This window comes from Oncorhynchus clarkii, chromosome 12, assembly GCF_045791955.1.
Source record: "Oncorhynchus clarkii lewisi isolate Uvic-CL-2024 chromosome 12, UVic_Ocla_1.0, whole genome shotgun sequence".
Lineage (NCBI taxonomy): Eukaryota > Metazoa > Chordata > Actinopteri > Salmoniformes > Salmonidae > Oncorhynchus > Oncorhynchus clarkii.
The window spans coordinates 60,708,285-60,731,751 of record NC_092158.1 but is presented as its reverse complement, the minus strand read 5'-3'; the positions used below and the strand labels follow the sequence as shown (position 1 = coordinate 60,731,751).

The following is a 23,467-nucleotide window of genomic DNA, read 5'->3' as shown; positions in this document are numbered from 1 at the left end:
AGTTACAGTATTTGGTTCATACAGTTTTTAATCAGAAAATGAAAACCAATATTACATTCGTTTTCCATAGTTCCCCACTGACCATTTCCCACATTAAAAGTATTGTTCCGTTATCCACATTTGGACGTTGCAGTTTTGGGAGGGCAAAAGAGAGAGTCTCCCTCTCTTGTAATTAACAACCGGGTGTGAATGGTCGACCATCCAGCAGCTCCCCCTCTCCCCTCTGTGGGAGAAAGAGGCCTGATTACTGTCACCCCCCACAAGTCTCACCCGACCCATTCTGATCCTTACAGGAGTCATGACACTGCCTATACACCATCGCCACCATGGGGCACTCTGTTCACCATTCTGACATCAGCAAACCGCTCGCCCACACGACACCATACGGGTCTGGCATCTCCCGAGCACAGTTGAAACTGGGATTAATATGTGAAAAGTACACTTCTCCAGCATGCCAGTGGCCATCGAAGGTGAGCATTTGCACACTGAAACCGGTTACGATGCCGAACTGCAGTCAAGTCAAGACCCTGGTGAGGAGGACGAGCACACAGGTGAGCTTTCTTATGTTGTGCAAACCCACAGTTTCATCAGCTGTCCAGGTGGCTGGTCTCAGTTCATCCCACAGGCATAGCCGCGGGAAGTAGGGGTACTGAAGGTGCTGCAGCAACCACTGAACAATCAGAATACAATAAAAATAGAATAAAAACATTTACACAAAAGCAGTGCATTGTGCCTTTACTAATATTAGAGGTATTGCAGACAAAAAAAATTATTCATCATCCCTCCTTTGGCAAAAGAGGTTGTTGAATAACTAAGAACAGTATCTTGCAGGATTCAACAGTTGGAATTTGAAGAGTTGCTGTCCCATTCTCTGCGATTGTCATTCTAATGGAATCCAGAAACAATAAAACCCTGTCCATTTACATCAAAAGGTGCAAAGTTATGGGCAAAGACACAAAACATACACATCAAATTAAATATTTATCTTGATCAAATAACATGGAAAACAACCACTTTTGGTGTAGTATTCATTTACCATCCTTACAAACCACTTAATGTAAATGTACTTTACTGTATTGTACATAGGCTGGTCATCTAGGTTTGTACCTGTACACTTTACATCACCATGATGAAAAACATTGCAGAATACAGTAATTGAGCACTTTGAGCCATCAAGTGGTTTGTGATGATGTGATAATGTGGCTCAGTTGGTAGAGCATGGCGCTTGCAATGCTAGGGTTGTGGTTTCGATTCCATTGGGGAACCAGTATGAAAATGTATGCACTCACTACTAAGTTGCTCTGGATAAGAGAGTTTACTAATATGGAAAATGAATGAATAGACCATTTCAGTTTTCACAAATAAATAAGTTGCATTTGCAAAGTATTTCAAGAAACTGGAAAACATAGTGTATTCAGACCCCTTGACTTTTTCCACATTTTGTTACATTGCAGCCTTATTCTAAAATTGATTAAATCATTTTTCCCCCTAATCAATCTACACACAATACCCCAAATGACAAAGCAAAAACGGGTTTGTAGAAATGTTTGCAAATTTATAATACTTTTTTTTTAAATCACATTTACATACAGTTGAAGTCGGAAGTTTACATACAGTTAGGTTGGAGTCATTAAAACTAATTTTTCAACCAGTCCACAAATGTCTTGTTAATAAACTATAGTTTTGGCAAGTCGGTTAGGATATCTACTTTGTGCATGACACAATTTATTTTTCCTACAATTGTTTACAGACAGATTATTTCACTTATAATTCACTGTATCACAATTCCAGTGGGTTAGAAGTTTACATACACGAAGTTGACAGCTAAGAAAATTTCAGAAAATGTAATGGCTTTAGAAGCTTCTGATAGGCTAATTGACATAATTTGAGTCAATTGGAGGTGTACCTGTGGCTGTATTTCAAGGCCTACCTTCAAACTCAGTGCCTCTTTGCTTGACATCATGGGAAAATCAAAAGAAATCAGCCAAGACCTCAGAAAAACAATTGTAGACCTCCACAAGTCTGGTTCATCCTTGGGAGCAATTTACAAGGTACCACGTTCATCTGTATAAACAATAGTACGCAAATATTAACACCATGGGACCAAGCAGCCGTCATACCGTTCAGGAAGGAGACGCGTTCTGTCTCCAAGTGATGAACGTACTTTGGTGCGAAAAGTGCAAATCAATCCCAGAACAATAAAGGACCTAGTGAAGATGCTGGAGGAAACAGGTACAAAAGTATATATAGCCACAGTAAAACAAGTCCTATATCGACATAACCTGAAAGGCCGCCAAGCAAGGAAGAAGCAACTGCTCCAAAACCGCCACTAAAAAAAACAGGCTACGCTTTGCAACTGCACATGGAGACAAAAATGTTACTTTTTGGAGAAATGTCCTCTGGTCTGATGAAACAAAAATAGAACTGTTTGGCCATAATGACCATCGTTATGTTTGGAGGAAAAAGGGGGAGGCTTGCAAACAGAAGAACAGCATCCCAACCGTAAAGCACGTGGGTGGCAGCATCATGTTGTGGAGGTGCTTTGCTGCAGGAGGGACTGGTGCACTTCACAAAATAGATGGCTACATGAGGAAGGAAAATTATGTGGATATATTGAAGCAACATCTCAAGACATCAGTCAGGAAGCTAAAGCTTGGTCGCAAATGGGTCTTCCGAATGGACAATGACCCCAAGCATACTTCCAAAGTTGTGGCAAAATGGCTTAAGAACAACAAAGTCACGGTGTTGGAGTGGCCATCACAAAGCCCTGACCTCAATCCTACAGAAAATGTGTGGGCAGAACTGAAAAAGCGTGTGCGAGCAAGGAGGCCTACAAACTTGACTCAGTTATACCAGCTCTGTCAGGAGGAGTGAGACAAAATTCACCCAATTTATTGTGGGAAGCTTGTGGAAGGCTACCTGAAACATTTGACCCAAGTTAAACAATTTAAAGGCAATGCTACCAAATACTAAATGAGTGTTTGTAAACTTCTGACACACTGGGAATGTGACGAAATAAAAAAAAGCTTAAATAAATAATTTGTTCTACTATTATTGACATTTCACATTCTTAAAATAAAGTGGTGATCATAATTGACCTAAAACAGGGATTTTTACTAGTATTACATGTCAGGAATTGTGAAAAACTGAGTTTAAATGTATTTGGCTAAGGTGTATATAAACTTCCAACTTCAACTGTAAGTATTCAGACCCTTTACTCAGTACTTTGTTGAATCACTTTTGGCAGCGATTACAGCCTCGAGTCATCTTGGGTATGACGTTACAAACTTGGCATACCTGTATTTGGGGAGTTTCTCCCATTCTTCTCTGCAGATCCTCTCAAGGTCTGTCAGGTTGGTTGGAGAACGTCGCTGCACAGCTATTTTCAGCTCTATCCAAAGAAGTTTGATCGGGTTCAAGTTTGGGCTCTGGCTGGCCACTCAAGGACATTCAGAAACTTGTCCCAAAGCCACTCCTGTGTTGTCTTGGCTGTGTGCTTAGGGTTTTTGACCTGTTGGAAGGTGAACCTTCGCCCCAGTCTGAGGTCCTGAGCTCTCTGGAGCAGGTTTTCATCAAGGATCTCTCTGTACTTTGCTCCGTTCATCTTTCCCTCGATCCTGACTAGTCTCCCAGTCCCTGCCACTAAAAAACCTCCCCACAGCATGATGCTGCCACCACCATGCTTCACCGTAGGGATGGTAACCAGGTATCCTACAGACATGACGCTTGGCATTGAAGCCAAAGAGTTAAATCTTGGTTTCATCAGACCAGATAATCTTGTTTCTCATGGTCTAAGAGTCCTTTAGGTGCGTTTTGGCAAACTCCAAGCGGGCTGTCATGTGACTTCTACTGAGGAGTGGCTTCCGTCTGGCCACTCTACCGTAAAGGCCTGATTGGTGGAGTGCTGCAGAGATGGTTGTACTTCTGGAAGGTTCTCCCATCTCCACAGAGGAACTCTGGGGTCTGAATACTTTCTGAATTCACTGTATATCAAGCAAGTATTATCATATTAACTTTTTTTACAGATAATAATCAGACAAATGCTGGTAAACACTCAAAATACATTTTGTAAAATGTTTTCACAAAATGAGTGCTCTGGGCCTTTACTAGTCCTGTATTAGTGGACCAAAACAGACATCTTCAGCGCAGGCAAGCATTTTTGCAGCAGCCCCACCCTCAAACTACTTCCTGTGGCTATGCCCACAAGGGAAGAAGCCAGATGTGGTGGTCCTGGGCTGGCGTAGTTACACGTGGTCTGTAGTTGTGAGGCCAGTTGGGCGTACTACCAAATTCTCTACAACAAGGTTGGAGGCAGCTTATGGTAGAGAAATTAGCAACAGCTCTGGTGGTCATTCCTGCAGTCAGCATGCCAATTGCACACTCCCTCAAAACTTGAGAGATCTGTGGCGTTGTTCTGTTTGACAAAACTGCACATTTTAGAGTGGCCTTTTACTGCCCCCAGCTCAAGGTGCACCTGTGTAATAATCATGCTGTTTAATCAGCTTCTTGATATTCCACACCTGTCAGGTGGATGGATTATCTTGGCGAGGAATGCTCAATAACAGGGATGTAAACCAAATTGAACAGCATTTGAGAGAAATAAGCTTTTTGAGCATATGGAACATTTCAGGGATCTTTTATTTCATCTCATCTCAGCTTGAAAATATATGGCAAGACTTGAAAATAGCCGTCTAGCATAATCAACATCCAACCTGACAGCGCTTGAAGAATTTTCAAAAGAATAATGTGCAGATATTGTATAATCCAGGTGTGCAAAGCTCTTAGAGACTTACCCAGAAAGACTCACTGCTGTAATTGCTGCCAAAGGTTATTCTACTTATCAAAGACATATTTGTTTTCTATTTTTCAAGAATATTTGTACATATGTTAGAATTTCTTTCACTTTGACAAAGTATTGTGTAGACCGTTGACACAAAAAAATGACAACTAAATCAATTTTAATCCCGCTTGGAAAAACAAAATGTGGAAAAAGTAAAGGGGTATGAATAGTTTCTGAAGGCACTTGGGTGGTCTACAAGTGGTGTGTGTGTGTGTCACTCATAGATCCAGTGTCCGCTGCTGTCCTCCCAGCACTGTAGCTCATTCTGCCTGAACCACAGAGAGATCTCTCTCTGAGCGCTCTCCACAGAGTCACTGCCATGGATCACATTCCTACAACACAGAAAGTCAACAAGATATAATTTCATGGTCACTGATGATAACATGTAACAGTATTGCTTCCATCCCTCTCTTCGCCCCTACCTGGGCTCGAACAAGGGACCATCTGCACACATCAACAACTGCCTCCCACGAATCATCGTTACCTATTGCTCCACAAAAGCAGAGGCCCTTGCAGAGCAAGGGAAACAACTACTTCAAGGTCTCAGAGCAAGTGACGTCACTGATTGAAACGCTATTAGTGCGCACCAAACTAGCTAGCCATTTCACACCAGTTACACACACACACACAATACACAGACACACTTTACCTGCCCACTTCCAAACAGTAGTCTCCTCTGATGGTTCCTGGTAGGGAGTCTGCCGGGTTGGTCTCCCCCAGCATCTTGCGAGACATCTTCACCACATCCAGACCTTGCCACACCTAAACACATGCACACATATACACACCTGGATGAACAATTGCACAACTAGGGATGTGCACATTAACGTGGATAACCAGTAACGTTTAAATTGTGTAAACAATAATAAAATATGTAAAATATCTTGAGCGGGAGAGGGCAGCTGTGTACGTAGTAGTAGGCATGCTATCTCACCATGGCAACGATGGGTCCAGAGCTCATGTTGCGCACCAATCCATTGAAGAAGGGTTTGTCTCTCAGGTCCCTGTAGTGCTCTCTCAGGAGATCCTCGGACGCCTGGCGAACACACACACCCACCCACATCACATCAGAGAGAGATCCAACACAGACAGTATATCATAAGCCCCTTTCACAAACATAAATCACATTTTATTTAAATATATTTTACACAATTTCGCCAGTTACCCCCTTCACACTGCTCTGGAAAGGCAAATTATTGCCTGTTTGTTTTGAAAGATGGCGTACAAGTGTTGTAAACTATGTTAATAAGCTGTCTAATGAAGTGCTTCCTCCTTCTCCTCGCATGTGGGTTTGATGGATGTATATCATGGTGTGTGTGCTCTTACCTGGACTAGTTTCATTCCCACCAATCTGAAGCCCTTTTTCTCAAAGCGCTGGATGATCTCTCCCACTAGCCTCCGGTGCACACCATCCGGTTTCACAGCTATGAAGCTGTGCTCATTGACACCCGTCCAACCTAGGACAAAAGCATGACCATCATGTCCAGTCCCAAATCAAACCCTAGCCTATGACATTTGTTGATTGGCCATACCTCGTAGATTTGAAATCGGCAGCTGGGGTGTGTGAGCAATATGGTGGAAACTCCATCTAGCCCACAGATTATGGCAAACGTACAAATCTGTTAGGGTGGCAGGTAGCTTAGCAATTAGAGCGTTGGGTCAGTAACTGAAAGGTTGCTGGTTTGAATGAGCAAGGCACTTAACCCGAATTTACTCCAGGGGCGCCATACTACTATCGCTAACCATGTAAAACAAAACATTTCACTGCACCTATCCCGTGTGTGTGATAATTATTTATTTTTTTAACAATCATATGTGATACACCTAATCAGTCCAAGCAAGTACAAGCAATAAAATATCACATTTGTGATGTGACTATTACTACAATATCTCATGGCCAATTTAAAATGTTCTAGAGAGGATTTAGATAACTGATGAGCTGAGGAGGTGTCGGATTACCCCCCCCACCCCCCACACACACACGCACGCACGCACACACACCTTCCATAAAGCGTTGCTTGTAAAACCCTACATTTTGGCTTGCGTGAAATATGAAATAGCACCTTACCATCAGATTCCTCAATTCGTGCATGTTTTGCCTCCAAATCCTCAATTTTTTCCTGCTGAACAGGCAATGACCGTTTTCTTCGTCCCATATCATAGATTCGCTTGCGCCATGGTGCTCTTGTGTGAGTGCGACCAACCAATCAGATTGCTAGCGTCACCGGAACCTGGTTCCCAAGTTAACACAGCCACAAAGTCATAAACCCCGCATATGACTACAATTTATCTTATTAAAATCTGATTACACAACCCTAACCTTAACCACACTACTAACCTTATGCCTAACCTTAAATGAAGACCAAAAAGCACAATTTTGTTTTCATTAATTGTTTTGATATACTGTAGGCCTAGACAATTTTGACTTTGTGGCAAATAGTGAAACTGGATACAGTGTCCGTGATGGAATTGTTCTAACTATGTTACAGCAAAGATTATGGGTATACTGACAAAATACATGTCTCTCCGCCCTAACAATTGGAGTCATTGTCCACAAAGAAGAACGTCGGGCTGACTAGCTCCCGCCTATCCTTTCTTTGGATTGGTGGACACATCTCATTATTGTAATATTCGACGAGGGTTGTCGATGTCAACCACCCGTATCCAATGAAGAGATACTAGCCTCATGATATGAATATGCATAGCCATCTCGCGACAACTCCGATATAAAGTGTTTTTTCTCATTGTTGCCTGGATATCACGTGTCCTACTTATATCAGTACACTCAAAACAATGTGTGCATTACAAAACTTATTCGACCAAATAAGCCATTCCATTTTTTGTTGACCATATTTCGATACACCTCCATACAAAAACTCATTGCTTGGTGGGTAAAGAAACACCACCTGCTGGAGGGAGACAGATTTTCCGCCGAATTTGGCCATGCTCTTCCTCTTCCTATCTGGGTACAGCTGGGACGATCACGTGATCAGTGAAGGTTTTTGTGAAAGCGTTTCTTGGTATCTACTATTACCACAGCCACAAAGTCTAAATTGGCTGTACGATTAAAATGTACTTAATTTAACGTTAGGAATAACGTTAGCAGTGTGGTTAAGGGTTATGGTGACAATCAAAATTTAAGAAGATAAATTAAAGAAATTGGCGGGGTTTATTACTTTGCGGCTGTAGTAACTAGTGACAACCTGTTTGCTCTGTTGCTTGTGGTGCTTTCAAGACAACTGGAAACTCGGGGAAAAACGAGGTCAAATCATGACCTCAGTGATCTTCACGTCGAAAATTCGGAGCTCCAGAAAGAGGCTTTTACCCAATCGGAGCTCGTTTTTTCCCCGAGTTCCCAGTTGTTTTGAATGCAGCATTAGAATTCCAAAGCGTAGACATAGGAAAGCACTATAAAGACAACTTCTAGTGATGATAAATAGGTTATCAACGCATTTGAATGGTAATGTTGCCAATGAAAAAGCCAATCTGACAGCGGTTATGATTAAAACCGGCTTGAACTTCTTCTACCCTGACCCTCCAATATTGGCAATTTACGAAACAGCAATCGATCGACGATCACACAAATGTCACAAGTATGACGATTCTGTGTTATGCACTATAGCCCGTTACCATATATGTGATTGAATATTATCTGGCTTGTGTGGATGTATGTATGTGTTATGCAACATAGCCGACTTGAAACATTGTTAACAGTTTCAGGGCCATGGGCCTTTCTTGTGATGGAAAAATACAGAATAACATGAAGACAGGAACTGTGCAATGAGTTGGGGGGGCACATTCAGAACGTAGTGTTGCGAGAACAAACAGTATTTTGTTAGATAACAGGAGCCAGGTGCAAGATAACAGTATCGAGCATGAGCGCATAGATATTCTTCACAGCAACAGTTACATCTATCAACTGGAGCGCCTGGGGGCCAGGACCAGCTCTACGCCAACAATCAACTATAGGCTGGGTGAGTCTAAACCACGCCCAGTCTCTACTCTGACAGGCCGGCTCGGAAGCAGGAACTACCTCTGTCAGAGTATATTTATAATATCTTTGTCAGGAACAAGTCAGTTCTCTGTTTTGCCCTGCGAGGTGGGACAAAGAGCCCGTATATACGAAAATTGCATTTACCACTTATTGCTTAGTTAATAAAAAATACATAGCATACTGACTCATAGGTGACTCATTGTCATATTTATCCTGATACCAGATTCGAATTGACACAACTCTAACACAAGGCAATAGTTAGAGTCCCACTCCATTCGCAAAATAACTCGGAACCTTCTGCTACGTCCATAATATGCAGGCCTACAGTGTCAGGTGAAAACTTGAATCACTATAGCTGCGAGTACTAACCACTACCGCCAGTCTGCTGCAAGCAAACAAGTATCGAACATATGCAATGCATTTAACTTCAATCAACAATATGAAATTGAGGAAATGTCATATAAAACCATAATAAGAGCAAACAACCTGTTTGGAAAACACTTGCCAATATAGTCTTGAGGAAAATCATCGTTGCATCATCTACAGGGAAAAAGTGAAAATAAGGAAGAAAGTCCTTAACGTATCTTCGGAAAGCAGCCCAGGAGGTAGGGCGCGAACGCGCAGTGTGGGGAGTGATTCAGGAAATAAGCTACTGATACCTTTCACCAAGTTACCTAACATCTTCCTAGCTTCATAAAATACCGCCATACATTAACATGCACTGTCAGTGGAGACAAGGGCTGGAGTCCAAACATGTCAATTTGACCCTGGTTTGTATAATTTGTGGAACGTTCCAAGAGGAATCTGTTCCAAAATCTTCGTAAATAACAAGGTTGCCAACAAATAACGCATACAAAGTTGTATAGCGGCGGAATGGGATACCGGGTAGGGAATATGAAATTGAGGAAATGTCATATAAAACCATAATAAGTGCAACCAACCTGTTTGGAAAACACTTGCCAATATAGTCAAGAGGAAAATCATCGTTGCATCATCTACAGGGAAAAAGTGAAAATAAGGAAGAAAGTCCTTCACGTATCTTCGGAAAGCAGCCAGGAAGTAGTGCAGTGTGGGGAGTGATTCAGGAAATAAACTACTGATACCTTTCACCAAGTTACCTAACATCTTCCTAGCTCCATAAAACACCAGCATGCATTAACATGCACTGTCAATGGAGACAAGGGCTGCAGTCCAAACATGTCAATTTGTCCCTGGTTGGTATAATTTGTGGAACGTTCCAAGAGGAATCTGTTCAAAAAAGGTTGCCAACAAATAACGCATACAAATTTGTATAGCGGCGGAATACCGGGTAGGAAGTGTGCTATGTAATTACGTGTTTCACTCACCACGTTTATTCCCCCCAAAATCATTCTGGTAGCCTCCACCATTTCTCGTTTAATGTTTTAGTTATTATTTCCGGTGTGTCGGCATTCGGCCAGTGAACTCTACTGCGCCCCAATTAAGCTATCGCTATGGTTAACATGTAACTTAACTAATGACTGCTAGCTCCAATATTGTATTAGCTAGGTGGCTTGTACACAATTGTTACCGATGATACTGTATATACCAGCCTACATACATTGTATTTTGCCAAATTCTCTGTGTTAATCCTGTTGCCCAAATATAGCCCCGAACCATAAGCTAAAAAATTCTCCATGTGTGCAATTTCTGCAACCCCCTATACTGATCTATGCCGGTATGCAAAAGCAATGATAATGCATGCAATGCTTTATTATAAAGTAGTTTTTTTCATGCATTCTGGTACCTCAGTGTACTCTGGGTCACCCCCCTCTCTGGCTCACTTTTTGTTCCTGCACTTCCCAATTTACAAATTAAGCACTGCCAAGGTGTCTTTATTTTCATAAGCTCTCACTCACATCACTTTTTCCGTTGCCATCTTTCATTTATGGCATTTCAACATTGATACAGAGGGGCACATCACACTCATGTCTTTTCTTGGGACTCCACACGCATGCACGCGCACACACACACACACACACACACACACACACACACACACACACACACACACACACACACACACACACACACACACACACACACACACACACACACACTACTGTAGCATATTGTTTACATTTCTCAAATGTAGGCATCCACTGACATGGGCACAGACGTATGAATAGTAATTTTCTGTGTGGTGGGCACATTTGGTTGAACAGGAGAAGAGGATGTGATTACTTGTGGGGGTGGTGGGTTCAACAGCTGCAGGGAAGCTGATTGGTTGCTTTGGCTATCACATCTTCTTGATTAAAAGAAAGACAGATTCAGAAATTAGTTAGACATTGCCATAGTTCAATGCTGAAAAGCCTTCATTAACATGGTCCCAAAGATAGACATTCAGTATTCACTGAATGAAGTAGCCTACCCATCCCCATTTACAATTTAATTATTCAATTAAATAAATTATACTAACAGCACATTCAATGACTCATGATTATTATTGTAGGCTACTCCTGTACCTACCTTGTACAATAATGTAATCATTGAATGAAGTAACATATCATCCACATTTAAAATGTAATCAATTAGATAAATAATGCTAGCACATAAAGTTATATTATCGTAGAATAGGCTACTCCCGTATGCCCACTATGATAGGATACCGTTATGATACTGGTGTGATTTTAGGTCTTCAATCGAAGTTGTATGTTGTACCTCGTTTCCGCCCTTCAAGGAAAGGCATCCCCCATTCTATTCAGTGCAGGTGTGAATGTCCCATAGCTTTAGCACACAATGGCATGTAGGGGTAGTGTATTACAACGTACCATTTTTATATATCCTATAGCACATGTTTGTATATTTTCATTTACCATTTAATTAATCCATGAAATAAATAATAATAGCACATCAAATTACATTATTATTGTACACTAGCCTACTCCCCTATCGACACAGTAATTAATATTGCCTTCGACATTACGTTATCAACTCAGCAAAAAGTAATTATTTTCAAATAATCAAAATTTGCCTTATCAACACAGTAGGCCTAAATATTTCTTAACAATATTATAACTTAAATATACTTACTCCTCAATTGGATCAAGGACATCTTGTGAATTCTTTTCATCTTTTCTAAAGAAACTATTTGGGGCAGACACTCGAAAGTTGTTGTGCGGTGTACCATTTATTTGCCATAGTTTTTCCTGTTAAAAAAACAAGCTCTCAAACACCTTGCTCGTCTCTCACTCTATAAACGGTCACTGATATCCAGATTCCTTGGGACATCCCTACCCTGAACCAAACCCTAAACCCTAACTGTAATCATAACCCTTACCTATAACACTAAACTTAACCCTTACCTTAGCCATTTTACATTTCTACTTGATTGAGGTAGGGACATATAAGAGACCCTGCCGCCCCAGTTATGGTTAGAGCGTTGGACTAGTAACCGAAAGGTTGCAAGATCGAATCCCCGAGCTGACAAGGTAAAAATCTGTCGTTCTGCCTCTGAACAAGGCAGTTAACCCACTGTTCCTAGGCCATCATTGAAAATAAGAATTTGTTCTTAACTGACTTGCCTAGTTAAATAAAGGTACAATAAAATTCCTAGAGTAGTCGATGTGATAAATATTTTTTCCGGAGCATCTGGTCTTTGCCTAAACCTTAAGTGTGAATTGTTTGCTGTTAAAGACCGTGTGATACCCTCTATATGCAATATTCCAGTCAAGGAAAAAGTTAACATACCTTGTTTAACCATGTCTAAGAATCAACAGGAAAGATGCTCATTAAATTTCATACCTATTATTGAAAAAACCAAACAGAAGTTGAACCATTGGTTGCAGAGCGATTTATTCTTGAAAGGTTGAGAATTGCTTTCTAAAGCTGAAGGTATCTCCAAACCTACTTATGCAGCCCAGTCTCTACATCTTGACAACAAAATAGGTAAAGCGGTTGACCAGATGCTTTTCAACTTCATCTGGAAAAAATGGTACACATTATATTAGGAAATCTGTCATTATGAACACATATGAATATGGTGGTCTCAATTTTTTTGATTTTCCTTCTTTGAATAATACTTAAGATAAATTGGGCTAAGCATTTTTTAAAGAATCCAACTTCAATTTGGAATTTCATCCCTCATCTTCTCCCATTTTGGAGGCTTCAATTTTGTTACTTTGTAACTATAACATTGATAAGATTCCTAGAAAATGATCTGCTTTTCATAGACAAGTATTAGCGTGGTCGTTAATATATAAAAACAATTACCACACAAATACCCGCTTGTTAATAAGGTCAAATAGGTCTCTTTCAGAATTATCCATAAGTATTACCCTGCAAATCATTACCTGAAGAAACTCAAAAAAGACATTAACATTAACTGTCCTTTTTGTTGAGCATCCAGAAACAGTTCTGCATTTATTTTGGCATTGTCTACATGTAAAACAATTATGGAAAGATTTTCATAATTTTAATTGTTAATATTCTTGATGACTTCTGTTTTTTATTGGATAATGTGCTGCTCGGTTTCCTTAACCATAATATGGATAAAGAAAAACAATTTTTACCTCAAATCTAATTGTGCTAATGGCAAAATGTAATATTCATAAATGTAAATTCACGAATAGAAAAACACTCTTACGTGTTTTCTATAAGGAATTCGAGCAGGACATTAAGACTGCTCTACATTCTTCTAATAAGAAGCTGTTAAAAGAAACACACACATTGTTTTAAGGTCTTTGTGTAATCTGTCATTTGTTGTACCCCTAACATATGTTATCATTGTCTGTTTGTATACTGTTTTTTCTGCAATAAAATAAAAGATTCAAAACAAAAAATAAAAACAATTAAAAAATTGTAAAACAAAGTGACATTCCTCCACAAATACGTCCTCAATCAATACTTTAAATTGCCTGAATGGCAACAGAACATCAAGATGAAATGTATTTAGAATTATGTTCTAGCGATACGGTGCATTAAAACTAAAAGCAGATTTATCTAGCTCGGTGGAGATCCTTGGAACCTCAAGAGTTAACCAATCCTGTGAACGGATTAGGCAACTCAGGTGTCTATGCTTCAACAGAAAAGTTAGATATGACAGAAGTATGAAGTAGGGCCTTGAAAACAAAAAAAAGGGACTAATGTAGAGATCTATAAAGGTCTTCAGCCAAGTCCAGCCAACCTTTTGACACAGGATGCAGTGATGAGTATCAAAACTGTCACTGTCACAAAACGAAGGGCACTAAATGATGGCATCCAAAGGTTTAAGAGTAGTAGAAGCTGCACTTTGATAAATAATATCACCATAATCAAGAACAGATAAAAAGGTTGACTGAATAATCTGCTTCCCACTGCTTAGAGAAAAGCACAATCTGTTTTTAAACGTTAAATCCATACGCCTAAGTATTTATATGCGGGAACACGTTCAATTAGAGAACCATCTAATGAGCGAACATGTACTTAACCTGAAACTTTCTTAGGAGTTCAAAAACATGTATTTCATTTAGCCCGTATCAAGCAAAAGGTTTATTTGATCGAATAGAAGTTTCGCAATGCTTTAATTGTTACGAGTGTACTGATTTTAAGTAGGACAAGTGACATCCCGGCAACTTTGATAAAAAAACACACATCAGAGTTGTCGAGACGGATATGGAATAATAATTGCTTTGACATGGGTGGGACAATAGTTTTTATTTATTATCGATCTTAACCCAGTCATCCAGTTAGAATGAATCCATTTTAAGAAAAACTAAGAGTGCCCATTCTTTTCATAATGTAGTATTATATTTTACTATTTACAATACAAACACACAAGCATCACATCACAATACGCATAAGAGACAAGTGCCAGTTGTGGAAACCTTACAGCAAGCTGTCACTCAAGTCCATCTGATAATCCAAATTCTTTCTATTCAGTGGAATTGTTATAGAAGGCTCATATGAATGTAAAGGAAAACGGCTATAGCGATGGTCCAATTCTCTACCCTTTTCCTGAGATGTGCACTCCTACACCTTCTCATGGATTTAAATGGAATGGATTGGTGCAAAGGATATGGTCAAAACTCCATGCTTGCACCAATTCAATACTTTGAGAAACAGAACGCAGCCTATGATCTATCCAAGTTGACATCACAGTCCCTTGTTGGTAACCTTCCACCCCCTTTCCGCTTGACCCCTCTCTCACACTGCTGTCCCCTCCTGCCTCTCCCTCTTTTTCTCCTGACTTCTGAAGTACTCTTTGCTGAGTAGGACATCCCTCTTTAGGGGTAAGGTTGGCTCCTCAGCTGCCGACCCTAGCTCATCTTTCTGCCGCTGGGCGAGGAGCATGGCACGGAGCAGGGGCGGGTACGACACATAGCGTATGGGGGGCTCGGGAACAGGGTTGTAGAGTTTGAACTGCTCCTCCTCATGTTTGGGCACCAGACGCCAGTCATGGTACATCACCTTGTCCATCTCCTTTGCTTCACTCTCCTGCTTGCCTGTGGAAAATAATAATATACACAATGGTGACTTGGTCATCTTTTCCTAATCTCTTTTCACAACCACTGCTGTGATAAATATGTCAAATGGCAGTAATGCGGAGGTAGTCTGGCCTATCAGCCAGCTCTCTCTGTCGAATAGTCTGGTCTCACAGCGCCTCAGAACGGGGCATGACTGGGAGTCTATGGCAGGAGTGGCGAAAACAGCCACCGGTTTTAATTGACTGTTCTCTCAGTCCATCACCATCTAGCACAGGGGTCTCCAACCTTTTCTAGCATGAGAAAATTAAACATGTCAAGAGCTACACATTTTTTCAAGATTTCAAATAGGCACATTCTTCTCGTCCTCTCCCCTGCAACTCTTCCCCAGGTCCTTAAGTGTACTGTTCTCTGTCAATATAGCTGGTAAAATAATTGATAATAAACAACTAACGGGGGCCCTATAAAATCTTTTCCCAGCCCCCAAATTCTGTTTAATATTTTCCCAAATTATGTTCCGTTGTATTTTTCCATATTTTATATTGTTTGTTTTTTACTCTAAAAATTACAATTGTTAGTAGACAAACTACATTGATGTTCAAATTCATGTCAATGCTTAAATCTGAAGACACTTTTTTTAGGTATGTGAAAAAAAGAAAAAAAAGGGAAAAAAACGTGCGCGTTTTTAAAACCTCTTGAGCGTAGGGGGCAGTATTTTGATGTTTGGATGAAAAACGTACCCAAATGAAACTGCCTATTTCTCAGGCCCATAATCTGCATATAATTGTCAGATTAGGAAAGAAAACACTCTAAAGTTTCCAAAACTGTCAAAATATTGTCTGTGAATATAACAGAACTGATATTGCAGGCGAAAACCTGAGGAAAATCCAACCAGGAAGTGCCTAAGAGAAATGAATCTCCCTGTTCCATTGCATGCCTATCCTCCATTTAAAGGGATATCAACCAGATTCCTTTTCCTATGGCTTCCACATTTTGTGAACAGTCTTTAGACATAATTTCAGGCTTTTAGTTTGAAAAATGAGCAAGAAAGATCACATCGAGTCATTGGATGGCTGGGTGCCAGCAGCGTTTTGCATGCGCCAACAGAGTGGAGCAGACATTTTCTCTCTCTCTCCTATTGAAGAAGCTACTGTCCGGTTGAAATATGATCAATTATAGATTGTAAAAACAACCTGAGGATTGATTATAAAAAACGTTTGACATGTTTCTACGAACTTTACGGATACTATTTGGAATTTTCGTCTGCCCAGTCGTGACTTCTCGAGCCTGTGGATTTCTGAACATAACACGCCAACCAAATGGAGGTATTTTGGATGTAAAAATAATCTTTATGGAACAAAAGGAACATTTATTGTGTAACTGAGAGTCTCATGAGTGCAAACATCCGAAGATCAAAGGTTCAAGATTCATTTTATTGCTTTTCTGACTTTCGTGACCAATCTGCTGTTAGCTTTTTGTAATGTTTTGTCTGCTGAGAGAGATGTCCTTACATAAACGCTTGGTATGCTTTCGCCAAAAAGCTCTTTTGAAATCTGACACGCCAGGTGGATTAACAACAAGCTAAGCTGTGTTTTGCTATATTGCACTTGTGCTTTCATGAAAATTAAATATTTTTAGCAATTACATTTTTATTTGGTGCTCTGCAATTCAGCGGATGTTGACGAAAATTATCCCGCTAAAGGGATGGGTGCATCAAGAAGTTAAGGAATGTGCCATCTAATGTTCCGGTCTAGTGATGGTTCTGTACTGCAGCAGCTCATTTCATGTAAAGTTTGCAACTAACAATTAATAGATACAAATGACATACTTAGTCATGATATACTTCTGCCAAGTAAGCCTACTTTGCAGTTAACATTTAATGATAAGTTTTTGGGGAAAGTTTTTCTATCAACCCACAAGACGATAATCACATCGACTAGCTACACACGGAGTGATGGACAAACTTGCACATCACACAGACAGATGCGATTAATTGCAATTAATTGGAAGATATGTTAGGTTTGGCTTTTTAAGCCAATAGTGGCTGACCAGGGGTGGGATAATGTCAATGTTGCATTGGCAAGATATAGCCGCTGGGAGCTTGCGGTGTCTGATACTTGAGATTTGTTTATGAGTTTTGTGGCAGAATACGTGAAAATTGCATGTACTTTCAGAATTGTTTGGCGAGCTACTCATATAGTGCCTTCGGAAAGTATTCAGACCCCTTGACTTTTTCCACATTTTGTTATGTTACAACCTTATTCTAAAATATCTACACACAATACCCCATAACGACAAAGCAAAAACAGGTTTTTATTTATTTTTGCTAATTTATAAACATTACACACGGAAATATCATATTTACATAAGTAATCAGACCCTTCAATTAGTACTTTGTAGAAGCATCTTTGGCAGCTATTACAACATTGAGTCTTCCTGGGTATGAGCTTGGCACAGCTGTATTTGGAGTTTATCCCGTTCTTCTCTGGAGATCATCTCAAGCTCATCAGGTTGGATGGGGAGCATAGCTGCACAGCTATTTTCAGGTCTCTCCAGAGATGTTAGATCAGGTTCAATCCGGGCTTTGGCTGGGCCACCCAAGGACATTCAGAGCCACTCTTGCGTTGTCTTGGCTGTGTGCTTAGGGTCGTTGCCCTGTTCGAAGGTGAACCTTCACCCCAGTCTGAGGTCCTTAGTGCTCTAGACCAGGTTTTCATCAAGGATCTCTCTGTAAATTTGCTCCGTTCATCTCTGCCTCAATCCTGACTAGTCTCCCAGTCCCTGCCTGTGAAAAACATCCCCACAGCATGATGCTGCAACCACCATGCTTTACCGTAGGGATTGTGCCAGGTTTCCTCCAGACGTAACAATTGGCATTCAGGCCAAAGAGTTCAATCTTGGTTTCATCAAACTAGAGAATCTTGTGTCTCATGATCGGAGTCCTTTTAGGTGCCTTTTGACAAACTCAAAGTAGGCTGTCATCTGCCTTTTACTGAGGAGTGGCTTCTGTCTGGGCTGGTTGGTGGAGTGCTGCAGAGATGGTTGTGCTTCTGGAAGGTTCTCCCATCTCCACAGAAGAACTCTAGAGCTCTGTCAGAGTGACCATCGGGTTCTTGGTCACCTCCCTGACCAAGGCCCTTTTCCAACGATTGTTCAGTTTGGCCGGACGGCCAGCTCTAAGAAAAGGCTTGGTGGTTCCAACCAAACTTCTTTCATTTAAGAATGATGGAGGCCACTGTGTTCTTGGGGTCCTTCAATGCTGCAGACATTTTTTGGTACTGTTCCCCAGATCTGTGCTGAAACACAATCCTGTCTCGGAGCTCTACGGACAATTCCTGTCCGGGGCACTCTGTTCACAACGTTAGCATCTGCCCATACCATAACCCCACCGCCACCATGGGGCACTCTGTTCAAGTTAACATCTGCCTGGTACTGTTGAAACCGAGATTCATCCGTGAAGAGCACACTTCTCCAGTGTGTTATTGGCCATCGAAGGTGAGCATTTTCCCACTGAAGTCAGTTACGACGCCGAACTGCAGTCAGGTCAAGACCCTGGTGAGGATGACGAGCACGCAGATCAGGTTCCCTGAGATGGTTTCTGACAGTTCGTGCAGAAATTATTCGGTTGTGCAAACCCACTGTTTCATCAGCTGTCCGGGTGGCTGGTCTCAGACGATCCTGAAAGTGAAGCCGGATGTGGAGGTCCTGGGCTGGCGTGGTTAAAGGTGGTCTGCGGTTGTGAGGCCGGTTGGAAGAACTGCCAAGTTCTCTAAATATACGAGGTGGCTTATGGTCGAGAAATGAACATTAAATTCTTTGGCAACAGCTCTGGTGGACATTCCTGCAGTCAGCATGCAATTTGCACACTCTATCAACCTAAGACATCTGTGGCATTGTGTGACAAAACTGGACATTTTAGAGTGGCATTTTGTCCCAAGCACAAGGTGCACCTGTGTAAAGTGATGCTGTTTAATAAGCTTCTTGATATGCCACACCTGCCAGGTCGATGGATTATCTTGGCAAAGGAGAAATGCTGACTAACAGCTATGTAAACAAATTTGTGCACAACATTTGAGAAATAAGCGTTTTGTGTATATGGAATATTTCTGTGATCTTTTATTTCAGCTAATGAGACCAACACTTTACATGTTGCGTTTATATTTTTGTTCAGTGTAATAGGCCAAGGCTACAGCTACAGCTCCCGCCTCAATTTTAACTACACAAATTTCAAGTCCCACATTAATGCACACTGTTGTCTAGCCCAATAGTTGGACTACAGGAGCCGATAGTATTTTTCAGTTACAACACGTTTATGGCTTCCGTCTTATGTTTACACACAGGTGTTCGGAGACACAGATAGCTCATTAGCCAATTATTCTTCAGCGTTTTCCATAAACAAGTGCTCTAACATGGAACCCTAACTCTATAAAGGTGTAATAATTTAACTTTTTAAAATATATTAACTCTTAAAAAAAACTCCCCCGGTCAGAAGATACTATCGTCAATAGACACTTAAACTGTTACCAGGCTCTATGTAACCAGCAATTTGAGCCTGGGGACGAAGTTAATGCTGAAGAAACCTAAACCTAGGCATTATTTCATCTATGAGAGATTATGCAATGACAGAGAGGCATATGAAAAGCTGCTGAAATGTCATTCTGTGAAAACAAATAAAATCTCTTATCTGTTCACGACCACTATCGTGAATCACATGTCAGTACTACAGAGTACTACAGAGGAAAGCCAAACCTATTCTTTCTTCAGGAAGAGAGCATGATATAGGATGTGTGAATGGAAAATTCTCACCTTTATAGGTCAGGACTCCCCATGCTCTGCCGTGGTCCATGTTCTACAGAGAAGGCAGCAGAGTTATAAACATGTACACTACATTACCAAAAGTATGTGGACACCTGCTCATCGAACATCTCATTTAAAAATCATGGTTATTAATATGGAATTATTCCCCCCTTTCCTGCTATAACAGCCTCCACTCGTCTGGGAAGGCTTTCCACTAGATGTTAGACCTTGCTTCCATTGAGGTTGAGCATTGATGTTGGGCTCATAGTCGGCAATCCAATTCATCTCAAATTAGTTTGATGGGATGGAGTTCACGGCTCTGTGCAGGCCAGTCAAGTTCTTCCACACCGATCCCAACAAACCATTTCTATATGGACCTCGCTTTGTGCACGGGGGCACTGCAATGCTGAAACAGGAAAGAACATTCCCCAAACAGTTGCCACAAAGTTGGAAGAAGAAAATCGTCTAGAATGTCATTGAATGCTGTAGCGTTAATATTTCCCTTCACTGGAACTAATGGGCCTAGACCAAACCATGAAAAACAGCCTCAGACCATTATTCTTCCTCCACCAAACATTACAGTTGGCACTATGTATTGGGGCAGGTAGCATCTGCCGAACCATGATTCGTCTGTCGGACTGCCAAACAGTGAAGCGTGATTCATCACTCCATAGAATGCCTTTCCATTGCTCCAAAGTTCAATCGCGGCGAGCTTTACACCACTCCAGCCGAGGCTTGGCATTGCACATGGTGATCTTAGGCTTGTCTGCGGCTGCTCGGCTCTGGAATCCCATTTCATGAAGCTCCCAACGAACAGCTCTTGTGCTGACATTTCTTCCGAAGTTGACAGGGGCAACTCTAGCAGGGCAGAAATTTGACAAACTGAGTTGTTGGAAAGGTGGCATCCTATGCCGGTGCTACGTTGAAAGTCACCGAGCTCTTTCAGTAAGGCCATTCTACTGCCATTGTTTGTCTATGGAGATTGCATGGCCGTGTGCTCGATTTTATACACCAGTCAGCAACGGGTGAGGCTGAAATGGCCGAATCCATACATTTGAAGTGGTGTCCACATACATACACTATATATACACAAAGTATGAGGCTTTATAGTCAGACTTATCAGTGTAATAACAGTGTTATAAGCCCCCACTCCCCTTCACCCTCTACCCCTGAAACTCCTTTCCACCCCCCTCCCCACTCACTTCTGCAGTGTAGTCCACCTTGACCTTGGTGACCTGCCAGTAGCTAGGTGCTTCAGGGTGCTCTGTCAGCCAGGACTTGCGTGTGAACAGGTGGCCCACCCCGAACATCCTGAGGCCAGACAGCAGGGAGAAGAGACGGCTCTCTCTCCTCACGTCCTGAATAGAAATAAAGCAGTTCTAGGTTTTTTTCCCCAAACCTAGGGTTCCCAGGTTTCTGAAATTCCCAGGTTTTCCCGAAAACACAGTCGGAAGGTTCCCAGGATCTTGCAGAAATAAGCAGGAAATCCAGGAATCACACCAACCAGGATTTCAGGAAAACATTTGGGAAATGTACCCGAATTTTGCAACCCTATCAAGGGAACAACAGTAGTCGATGGGATCTGGCATCAGAGACCCACAACTTTCTACTCATTATTCATTGTTAATAAAACAAACATTTATGCTTTCATTTGATTGAAATAACTATAATTTCTGATTGCTAGTTAAGCTCCCACTTTTTACACCTGGCCTGGGGCTTGAACCATCAACCTTCTGGCTACTGGTCCTGCTTTCTAACCTCTAGGCTACCTGGTGCCCCACACACATACCTGCCAGGCAAGCACGGGCAGGGTCTTCCTGGTGTGCGGTCGCGTCATGGTGTCGTAGTCCAGTGCATACTTCTCAGACTCCCGTGGCCGATTCTTAAGCTCCCGGTACACACGGATCTTCCGGGCCATCTCAGCGATCAGGCGGATGCGCTTCTTCTTCACCATGATTGGTCAATAATGTTGTCACTGGGTCTCCTTCAGAACCTGGAGGGGGGGTGGTTACATTAGGGGTTAGGCTCACAAAGGAGTAAATAAAGACAGTTCTGACCATTTTACAACATGGGTACAAATGAAGACATTCACAGATCTGATAACCTGGAGACACTCGCAGGTTTGATAAACTAGAATGACCCAAATACACTGAATGCAAACCCAGGTAAAAACAGAGTTTCTGGTCTAGTGAATTTGGGGCAGTATCTATCTAGCTATCTGCTGAAAGAGAATCATTAGTCCCAAATACACCAGACCATGGAACCCTAGTTTTTCCTGGGCCTGCATTCAGTGTACTCCTCAAGAGTCTGACTGTTATGTAAGATAGCAACATTCTAGTCATTAAGTAACTAGTCATCATACTGTAGGTAATCCCATTACAGCCAAACATCTTTATTAAGAATCTCAATCAATACCGTTAAATTGAATAATGATTACCGCTAAATGCGGTCCGCTTAGGTTAGCTACTATTTCACATGCTGGCACTGGCAATCTGTCTATAGCAAGCTAGCTAACATGACATATGAGAGCATGACACGCTAACGGTAGCGGCCTAGCTAAGTACTCCACTATTCAACACACAGTATTCTTGTTATCACAATAAATAAATAAAAAATAGTTGCTTAAATTTCCAAGGGATGTTTTATTTTGCATAACTAGATAGCTACCTGAGACTTGACTTGACCTCCACAACACACTGCTTCCTCCGAAATTGTCAAACGACGGACAAAATTCCTCCCTAGAATTATTGATGCATTACTTTAGTTCCGGGATAGAAACCGTTCCGCTTTGAAACGTTTTGGGGGTGGTCACTCCGGGGACACTCCAGACTTAGTTTTTGCCCTGCCTTGTTTGCAAACATTGAAGTTATAACAAAGCAAAATACAACTATTGTAAAATAGATTCTGTAAAATGTATATAATATGTGTAAGATGGAAGTAGAAGCCCAAGTGTTATTGTTTATTAGTTTACTCCAATTGGGGGAGGGGTGGTAGGGATTGTGGGGAATAATTAAGGAAAATATATTCTAAAAAGATGTATATATGTACACTACCGTTCAAAAGTTTGGGGTCACTTAGAAATGTCCTTGTTTTCCATGAAAACATACATGAAATTAGTTGCAAAATGAATAGGAATTATAGTCAAGACGTTATAAATAATGATTTTTTATTGAAATAATAATTGTGTCCTTCAAACTTTGCTTTTGTCAAAGATTCCTCCATTTGCAGCAATTAGAGCCTTGCAGACCTTTGGTATTCTAGTTGTCAATTTGTTGAGGTAATCTGAAGAGATTCCACCCCATACTTCCTGAAGCACCTCCCTCAAATTGGATTGGCTTGATGGGCACTTCTTACAGTCAAACTGCTCCCACAACAGCTCAATAGGGTTGAGATACAGTGACTGTGCTGACCACTCCA

At 41.2% G+C, this 23,467-nt stretch overlaps 2 protein-coding genes across 5 annotated transcripts; both read right to left on the bottom strand.

Annotated features, from left to right (window-relative positions):
• Positions 1-2: 2 nt before the first annotated feature.
• On the bottom strand, positions 3-10,225 carry LOC139420922 (NME/NM23 nucleoside diphosphate kinase 3). 4 transcript variants are annotated; one of them, XM_071171344.1, is made up of 6 exons: positions 10,181-10,225; positions 9,776-9,829; positions 6,167-6,297; positions 5,775-5,876; positions 5,490-5,602; positions 3-5,172 (listed from the first exon to the last, which is right to left on the bottom strand). In XM_071171344.1, exons 2-6 carry the CDS (start codon positions 9,816-9,818, stop codon positions 5,055-5,057), a joined length of 507 nt encoding a protein of 168 aa, XP_071027445.1. In that variant the 5' UTR covers positions 9,819-9,829; positions 10,181-10,225; the 3' UTR covers positions 3-5,054. The 4 variants fall into 4 exon arrangements, with proteins under 4 accessions (XP_071027445.1, XP_071027443.1, XP_071027446.1 ...); XM_071171342.1 differs by lacking the exon at positions 10,181-10,225 and adding an exon at positions 9,938-9,974; XM_071171345.1 differs by lacking the exons at positions 9,776-9,829; positions 10,181-10,225 and adding an exon at positions 9,321-9,564.
• Positions 10,226-12,630: 2,405 nt separating this feature from the next.
• Positions 12,631-22,799, bottom strand: LOC139420917 (mitochondrial ribosomal protein S34). Its single transcript, XM_071171336.1, has 5 exons — positions 22,718-22,799; positions 21,840-22,043; positions 21,253-21,408; positions 20,060-20,102; positions 12,631-15,274 (listed from the first exon to the last, which is right to left on the bottom strand). Exons 2-5 carry the CDS (start codon positions 22,002-22,004, stop codon positions 14,976-14,978), a joined length of 663 nt encoding a protein of 220 aa, XP_071027437.1. The 5' UTR covers positions 22,005-22,043; positions 22,718-22,799; the 3' UTR covers positions 12,631-14,975.
• Positions 22,800-23,467: the final 668 nt, after the last annotated feature.

Excerpts from the sequence above, each read along its gene's own strand:
- LOC139420922 (XM_071171343.1), bottom strand. The coding sequence starts at position 6,996 with ATGGGACGAAGAAAACGGTCATTGCCTGTTCAGCAGGAAAAAATTGAG. Across the intron at positions 5,877-6,166 it reads TGGGAATGAAACTAGTCCAG|GCGTCCGAGGATCTCCTGAG; the intron begins GTAAGAGCACAC and ends TGTGTTCGCCAG. Across the intron at positions 5,173-5,489 it reads TACTGTTTGGAAGTGGGCAG|GAATGTGATCCATGGCAGTG; the intron begins GTAAAGTGTGTC and ends TCTGTGTTGTAG.
- LOC139420917 (XM_071171336.1), bottom strand. The coding sequence starts at position 22,004 with ATGGTGAAGAAGAAGCGCATCCGCCTGATCGCTGAGATGGCCCGGAAG. Across the intron at positions 20,103-21,252 it reads AGGTGGACTACACTGCAGAA|AACATGGACCACGGCAGAGC; the intron begins GTGAGTGGGGAG and ends CCTTCTCTGTAG. Across the intron at positions 15,275-20,059 it reads GGGAGTCCTGACCTATAAAG|GCAAGCAGGAGAGTGAAGCA; the intron begins GTGAGAATTTTC and ends TATTTTCCACAG.